This window comes from Pavona decussata, unplaced genomic scaffold (assembly GCF_977016875.1).
Source record: "Pavona decussata unplaced genomic scaffold, jaPavDecu1.1 SCAFFOLD_202, whole genome shotgun sequence".
In the NCBI taxonomy this organism is placed as follows: Eukaryota; Metazoa; Cnidaria; class Anthozoa; order Scleractinia; family Agariciidae; genus Pavona; species Pavona decussata.
In genome coordinates this window covers 1633457-1642051 of record NW_028145610.1, presented here as the reverse complement: position 1 = coordinate 1642051, position 8595 = coordinate 1633457, and the positions used below count along the sequence as shown (strand labels likewise).

The following is an 8595-nucleotide window of genomic DNA, read 5'->3' as shown; positions in this document are numbered from 1 at the left end:
AGTCGACCCAGTCCCTACTCCCTACTCCGATGGTCATTTTAGCAACCGCTGACCAAATCTTTTTCCGCTGTTTCTTGATTTTTGATTTCTTAATTTTGTTTCTTATGTTTCTCATCCGAATTTAGCTTTAATTCTTCTAAAGCAGTTTATCACTTGCAAAAATGGGTCGCATGAGTAGATATAAGAAGATCAAATCGTGTGATCCATTTTACAAAGGACCAAGAAAAGACAAAAATTCAACTTGGTAAGTCCATCCACGTGGTACTCGCGGGAAACCTTACAGTTTGTTTACCAGCAACTTAACCAGAATTAACCTTATTTAGGTGTATTTGCAAGGTGAATTACTGCAGGTTTGACTTTTTGAGATAGCCTCCCTGACCACGGAGTGACCGGTCACTCGGCCAGACAGCCTAGGATACCCCAAGAAAATGTAACAAAATCTTTTATATCAATCGATATAAATCGATATCGTAAATCAATTGATACAATCGATATCAATGGAAATCAATTACCGACTGCTATCTATTGATATCAGTTATCAATAACAGTCAATCTTGCACAAAAAAAATTGTTGATTATTATCAGAAGCTGTTGTTATCAAATGTACTAGTAATAATCAAAGATTAGGGAGCACGTTCAGTAATCTCGATCCCAGGCTCTCCCTCCTTTGTCAAGTTGGTGATGTTGTCATCCACTCCTGCATAATCTGTGGGGGATGCCAGATATACAGGCTTATGGCTCCCTTCTTGGTCAGCAGCTTGTAGCCTAGTATATGGCCTGTGGTGTGGCGTCAACGGCTCAGATATTTTCAGTCAGTGATGTATCAATGTGCATACCCTGATGTGGTGATTGGAGCAGGTGTAAAATGCCGAGTTTGATTCGTTGACCACATCAAAGTTGCACATGGATAATTTTTTTTCTGATAAATTAGATTGCTAGTCCAAACTATAAAATTAATAATATCAGGCTGTGATGTGAGGCTCCAGGCCAATAAGATAAAACATTTACTTTACTTTTATACGAGCATGGACTGTTCCATAGGTTTGCATGGTCAAAAATGAAAAGCAACGAGCCTCTGAGAAGATAAAGGGAATTGAACACTTGGTAATCTCAAGGTCAATTTCAAAGCTAAGTTAGTACATGTTTAGAAATTATTAGTGAGCACAAACCACCTTTTACTTGAGTTGTCACTTATTGACCAATTTAAGCATACAGTGCAGACGACTGTGCTTCACAGTATTGAGTCACTCAATGCAGTTTGTTTTCTTGCAGCAATAAACCTCTGCAAAAGAACGACAAACATGGTACTGAACAAGGAATGCCCAGGGCTGCAAAGGATTTGTTTAGAAGACAGCTGGCTATGAAAAACCAAACTATCATGAAGAAACAGGATAAAAAGAAAAAGAAACAAGGTCATTATTTTTCTCCTTTCATAATAATTTATTATAAAAGAATCAGCTGTATACAGTATGCAGAACATGACTTACAGTACCATAAGATTTTTTCAGTTATGCCTTTTCAAGGGGCTATTTTTGCTAAATATACAAACAACTGGATCTATCAGATAATTTTCCAACAACCTAGTTTTATTTAGTACGATTTCACAACCTTTTTGAGAAGAAAATTGCTCACATTAATTATAGTTAGCTGCCACAGCTTAATCGTGGGATAATGACGATAACACCAATACATCAGCAAAATTCTTGAATAATATGACTTTGTCGAGTAAAGAGGAGTGAACTTCAGGACACCTCATTGATTATTGTGTGACGGTGAAATAAAGAAATTATTGTCTGTTCAGTACAATTACCAGCAATGTTCTAGTAATTGGAGGGTCTTAGATTCGACTCCTGATACAAGTACTTGATTTTTTTTCCAAGTATGTTTGTGTCATTTACTGATTAATACATCATTCTCATTTATTCACAAGGCTTATCATATTCCATCACATTATTTCCATTGCACATATGTCACACATGACATTCCAATCCTAGCAGTATGCAGGATGTTTGTCCCATGAACCTAGTTTAATGGCCTTAGCTCCCACGAGTCTCCTGTAGCTCAGTGGTAGAGCAGAAGAGAGTAGAATTGAACTTATTGTTCAACGTTACACAATTTTACTGTGGTTTTAATTAAACAGCAGTAACAAAGTTTCAACGGCTTCCAGGAGAGAGTAAGAAACAATATTTTGACAGGATTGATCATGAGGCTGCCCTTGAAGTTGCAGTATCTTTAAAAGAGTCAAGGAAGACGAGAGAAGGAAGAAAAAAGTAAGCTTTATGCCCTTGGAAGGAAATGGTTTTATTTTAGGAGTACCGGTAATTAAAGCACACCATGAAACATAGGAATGTCTGAAAGGTCCTTGAGATTCTGTATGGCTGCAGGCACCATATTTATGAACAAAAGTGGCATCAAATTTTATTGTTTGGCTTTGGCTTAGCATATTGGTGTCATGTTTTACAACCTCTTGGTCCCAAATGAGTTTTCATTTTCTCTTTATTACGCTTTCTTAGTCTGCACGTAGAAGCTCTCTGAGATCATGTCTTTCCCTTGATAAGGAGAACAGTACACTAATGTTCAAATTCATTTCTGTAAAATTATACCATCGGTGACCTATTAACATGTATAAGGATGTATTTGTTTTCAGACTAAAATCCTTTCTGAAACAGTCAGACAGAAGGTCATGGTATCAACTCGTGTTAGGAGAACTCGTGTTTTTTCTGAGTATCCCTGTGTCAATGACTGAAAATATATCTCTATCATTATTTTATTCACCATATATTTTCTCAGGCATTTGGCAGAAAGGAAACAGAAGATGAAAGAAAAGAAAAGTTCATTGGACAAAAATGTCAACTTTGACTCCAAGGAAGGTAACCTTGCCATTTGAACTTGTTCCATACTCGCTCCATGTTTATTGTCATAGACATCATTGTCATCATCATTCCATCTGAGGCCCACAGGCCTTCAACAAAATATTATACATATAAACTTTATTTTAAGAGGGTAACACTGAATAGTGTACAAACACTAACAAACCTGTAGCCCTCTATCTAAAACTATAAGAAAATAAGTTAAAAACTACACTATTCTAGAAATAATATTAACTACCGATAAAACCTGCACGTAAAAGTCCAAAAAATTTGATTGTTCTTTAAAACATTTACCCCTAACGGCACATTTAAAAGATTTAAGCGATGCTTGTTTCTTTATAAAAGCTGGCAAACTGTTCCATGTTCGTACCGCTTGAACTAAAAAAGTTCTTCCACCTTCTGTTGCCCTACTTTAAGGAGCACAAATAAAATAAATTGTAGTTCTAAAATCTGGTATTCTGTGTGTGTCGTGTGCTATTAAGATTAATTGAATCTATAAAATTATCAGGAATAGCAAGCTGTGTCCTCTTGTAAAGAGGGCTAATCTTTTCCACTCCTCCCAGTCGGCCGCTTCTTTGCAAGATTTCTCCCTCTCTTCAGAAAAATAAAATATGAGTTTAAATGGAAACAGCTTGGGCCACATGTGGTGCAACAAATCAGATGCAACTGTTACATTACCTCAAAGCGAAGATTATTGTCAGGGGTTCTAATCTATCATTTTTCTCAAAATCCTGAAAACAGCCGCCATAAGCATAATTTTCCTTTCTTCAAACACTTTCTTCTTGGATGAAACATGTTTTAGGGCACTTGTATTTCCCTCTGACAGGTGCTTCACTCGGGCGGCCTGGTCTTCTTCAAATCTTGCTGACTGCTCTGCTGTACTAACTGGTGTAAACTGTATATTTAGATAACGTTCGTTTTGGAGAAGTAGCTATGGAACCTCCTTCCTTGACAGCAAAGCCAAGAAAAGCGGCAAAAACAGGCAAGGTATGGATAAACCCTTGAAATCCCAAGAGTGAATCCCTGAGCAGGAAAGTACTACAGAGCTTCATCCACAGATTCAAAACTTTGAACTGTATAACAAACAGGACCACAGGAAATTCCGTACTGTTCAAGAGCTTTCACTAAAATGCCTAGCCATACTTTGGCTCCCCCCCCCCCCCCCTGAAGTTAGGACATTACTTAGATCTTTTGAATCTTTATCATCTCCATAATTACATTCAGTTGAAAGACTTTTTTGGGATCGAAGGAGCACTGACTGAATCAAGAATTTAAGCGCCCACTTTTCGGGATGTACCTTGGGTGCCAGACTTGAGGATCTGCGTAGGTCAACTTAACACTGACTTAAGGTTACCCGGTACCTTCAGAGGTGTCTTGTGTCCAAGCGATGTAGCGCGTCCGGTTTAAACTGTAGATACCTGAACCCTTATATCAAATTAAGGCTTATAGAGCTGGCTATCCAACTAAACCAAGAATTTTGAAATAATATGAATTGCCGAATTTTTAGCGCTGTTTTCTCGAATAAATTTTTTTCGCTTGGAGGAGCCACTTCAAAGAGCTAAAACTCAAAAGGAATTTGTTCGTTTGCCTTCAAATTTGGACAGTAGCTAGTTAAACATATAAACAACAAAAACGTGTCTGCGAATTTTTTCTTTCGAAATCTTTTTACTCCGAGAGTGATTTTTGTACGATTACTCCACATTTTTTTCATCCTATTTCGAAAATGCTCAATAACATTTCACTGCGATTGAATATGGCAAAACGCAGACACCTTTTTTGGCGCTTTGGGTCCGGAAACTGAGGAGCAAATAAAATTAGCAAAAAACAAAATTCACTTTGACTTGTAGCTTTAAAAAGGTGATTCGGACGCTCGCAATTAGAGGTCGTGAAAAATTCGACAATTTATTTTATTTCAAAATTCTTGGTATGGTTTGATAGTCAGCCCTATAAGTTTTAATTTGATATAGGGGTTTAGGTATCTACAGTTTAAGCTGGACGCGCTACATCGCTTAAACGCGAGACACCTCTGAAGGTCCTGGGTAACCTTAACTTCGAGGTGTTCAACCTATTTAGCAAATAGCTTCGTTCAAATGTTCTTTGTTTTCATCTTGTTTCAGGGGTCGAAGCCACTGCTTCTCCACTCTTTATTCTTCCAGGAGAAAGAAACGAACAGTGACATCAAAACGCAAACTGAAAATTCGGCGGACTCCGGACTGCCAAAAACAAAGAAACGCAAACATATGACAGCTGCGGAGCGGGAGAAAGCTGACAGGGAAAGAGAACGTGCTATAATGGCGTACAGGTTGATGCGAAAACAACGATTGCAAGAAAAGAAAGAAGCTATGTGAAGCAAGAAGCCGAGAACATCGCGCATCGAGTTTGGAGACCGATAATACGTTATCGTTGACTTGGCGTTTGAAGGAAAGCTTTGAGCGTTTCGTCGCAACGAAAGGAAAGGATGCAGTGGAGCAAGTTAAACTTGCAACCGATGCCAACTCTGGAAATTATGCAACCACTTCCAGTTGCGGATAAACATGCAACCGGTTCCAAGTGCGGAAAACATGCAATTGGCTCCAATTGCTGGGTAACATGCAAACGGTTCCGCGCAGGAAAACGAGCAACAGTTTCCAAGCGCGGGAAAACATGCAACTGGTTCCAATTGTGGGGAAACATGCAACCGGTTTCAAGTGCGGGAAAATATACAGTCGGTTTCAAGCGCGGGAAAACATGCAACCGGTTCCAAGCGCGGGAATTTGCGAAAATCGAGCAAAGTTTTTGGGTTACATTTTTGCGGGTAAACTATTCGCCCTATTTGGTGGTACCTCAACAGAAATAGAGAAAAATGAAAACCTCGATACAGCACCGAAAATTTAGTTCGTGTCGCCAACAACACAGTTTCCCATAGCAAATATTCATCGGCTAAGTGTTGGATACATTACAAACGTACATGTACATTTGTGCATTGTGCGATATTCATTAGGCCTTGTACCTCTGTTTCAAAACGAGACTATGTGCAAAACGTTCCATGTGGATATGAGTTTTAATTTGAATGATTTTGCACCTGAACTCGTTTTGAAAACGAGACAAAGAACAATTCAGAACTGGCCAAAAACTAAAGTAATTAGCCTGCGTAGCAGTCGTTTCCGTTTCCTTCAAGCCAAGCGGGGCAAGCGCGCGAGGGCCTTGGGCAAAAAGGAGCAAAAAAGTAGGAGCGGGGGGCCAAATGGCCCAAATGGCCCAAATGGCTTTGCTCCTTTGGGGCCTACACTGTCACGTCAAATGTCACATGAGAACCAATCATTTTTAACTTCTGGTAAATCTCAGCGAAAACAGAATCGCGGCGGGCAACTTGTTTACTTGTTTACTCCAAGGTGCAGTATTTTAGAAGATTTTCTCGAACTTTACGTCTCTCGAACAAAGCGTAGGTAAAATTACTTATGTCTGAGAATATCAACTCATTTGCTTACAGCTGGAATTACGGACAGAATGAGCTTGTCCCACATGGCTAAAATACTTCCTCGCGTTTCCAGGATAAATTTGTATTTCTCGTAGCGTGAAATACAAAGTCGTTCTAAATATTGAAAACTTCCTTTTTAGACCGTGGTTAGAACTGAAATTTTCCTGCAAAGTATTTACTTGAGGCCTCCTCAATCTATTTATGATTACAGAGTTTGAATAAAAATTTCTTTGTTCGTACGCGAAACAAGCTTTCAGACCAGCCAATTTTGCTTCCAGCTTTTCGTGTCTTTGAGAACGCCTACAGCCAGAACAAATTTTCTTAAATTTTTAAAAATTCCGGCGGGATTTCAAAAAACGAATGACACCATGTTTGTTGAAACGATAATACCCACCAACGAACCAAAGCGCCATGAAAACGATATTTTGAGCGTGACCGACAATTCTTAAAGCAGTCCTTTGCTCCGGTTTCAACTGAATTAACGTATCTCCCTGCGAAAGTAGTTTAGTCGTTTCCAAAGCAAAGCAAACTCGAAATCGAAAGGAAACTCGAGAGAGTTCTCTCGCTTGGGCGGGAAGATGAGAGACCCTGGGAACGAGGTTGCCATATTTTCATCTTTGATAAATGGATGTCGTTTTGGTCTGAGTTTGATTGGCAGACGATTGGCCAATGGTAATACATCATTGCCTTCCGTTCGCTGACGAACGGCGTTCGGTAAAATGTCTGGGCTCAGCGGCAGGCGTTTCCTTTCCTTCCCCGCCCCCCTCCCCCCCCCCCCTCCGCTCCTACTGTTTTTGCTTTTTTTTTTTTTGCCTTAATGCCCTCGCGCGCTTACCCCGCTTGGCTTGAAGGAAACGGAAACGACTGCTACGCAGGCTATAAAGTAATTTGACTGGCCAGTGATAACAGATAACACTAACAGTGCCGGCAATGAGCCAATCAGAATTCGAGTCAAATTGATGTAAATAAATAAATAAAGTTAATAAATCAACTTTGTTAGACTTAACAGTCTGTTACGACTGACAAACCTGTGGCCCTCAGATTCCAGATCGAATTGGAATTTGGAAATGTTGGTTCTTGAGGAGAGAGGAAAACTGGAGTGCTCTGAGAAAAATCTCTTGGAGCAAGGATGAGAACCAACAGCAAACTCAACCCACATATGACATCCAGTCCGTATATCGAATCCGGGCCACATTGGTGGGAGAAATCTTAGAATGTAGTCAACAGGATTGTAAACTTGACGTGTGATTTTTCAAACTTATTAGTAATTCAAGAAGCGAAAACGAAGGAAATCACTACGGTGAAGGAAGTTTGGAAATGTGATCTTAATTACCACAAGATTTCCTGAACTTGGCTTTGAATTTCACCAAGAATTTTTAATGATTTGAGCCCGACGAAACTGCCCGAGCCACATCAAACACTCGAAAAGTGTTCCATCCGATTTCCAAACCCCTCTAAGTTGGTTAGAAGTAGCCTGTGAAGCAAGCATTTCCGTAAGGTTTTCGGCGGTTTTCGCTGTGTGAAAGCGCGCAAATTGGGACAAAGCGAAAAGCAAACGGAGTTTCTTTTGCTCTCGCCCCAATATCCGCGCCGCACAAAACCTCACGCAACTTTTTGCTACGTAGGCTGGGTTAAAAGCGGATCGCATTCAGAACAGTTTATTTTGTGTCATGTGGTCCCCTGCATCCAAAAGTTTCGTTAAAAGCAACTCGGCTGCGCCTCGTTTTTCCAACCCACTTCTCGGCGTTTGGAAATTGGATGAAACACTCTTCCTTGTGTTTGATATCTTACGTAACCTTCAGGGGGGTATCGAAGACACCACATGTCTCATGAACACTACCGACAAAATTTAATTGACCTTAAAATTTGAGTTGACACAGAAACATTCAGCTAGCAAGAGCCAGCATTGTTAGATTAACAATGCTTGTTTGCTGCTGAAAAGAGGGGTGGCTATGCATCTTTTAAGGTCGAAGAAGGGTAGTGCAAGCATAGACAACCATCTATTTTGTGGTTTGGTGGGTCATGTTCAAGTATGGTAGTCATTTTATCACTTCCGTTATAGATGGAATCTTATGCGGGCATAGAAATTTATATCTGGTACAATGTGAACGGAATTGTAAAGAGCGACTCAAAGTTCAAACTATACCGGAAAGGTTTCGTGTTGAAGTAAATGCGTAAGATTGTGTTGCGCCGATCCAGTTACCTGTCAACGTTATGCTTACCGCGGCACGGACACCGATCTCTCACCTTGGGTTCCATTTCTGTGCC

The 8595-nt window shown here is 39.9% G+C and overlaps 1 protein-coding gene across 2 annotated transcripts; it reads left to right on the top strand.

Moving 5' to 3' along the window:
• Positions 1–68: 68 nt before the first annotated feature.
• Positions 69–7092, top strand: LOC146461060 (uncharacterized). Of its 2 annotated transcripts, XM_085087358.1 has the most exons (7): positions 151–244; positions 1025–1115; positions 1273–1412; positions 2141–2270; positions 2791–2870; positions 3778–3857; positions 4988–7092. In XM_085087358.1, the coding sequence occupies exons 2-7, from the start codon at positions 1048–1050 to the stop codon at positions 5216–5218; spliced, it is 729 nt and encodes a 242-aa protein (XP_084943484.1). In that variant the 5' UTR covers positions 151–244; positions 1025–1047; the 3' UTR covers positions 5219–7092. The 2 variants fall into 2 exon arrangements, with proteins under 2 accessions (XP_084943483.1, XP_084943484.1); XM_085087357.1 differs by lacking the exon at positions 1025–1115 and having other exon boundaries at positions 69–244.
• Positions 7093–8595: the final 1503 nt, after the last annotated feature.

Excerpts from the sequence above, each read along its gene's own strand:
- LOC146461060 (XM_085087357.1), top strand. The coding sequence starts at position 162 with ATGGGTCGCATGAGTAGATATAAGAAGATCAAATCGTGTGATCCATTT. Across the intron at positions 2,271-2,790 it reads ACGAGAGAAGGAAGAAAAAA|GCATTTGGCAGAAAGGAAAC; the intron begins GTAAGCTTTATG and ends ATATTTTCTCAG. Across the intron at positions 3,858-4,987 it reads AAGCGGCAAAAACAGGCAAG|GGGTCGAAGCCACTGCTTCT; the intron begins GTATGGATAAAC and ends ATCTTGTTTCAG.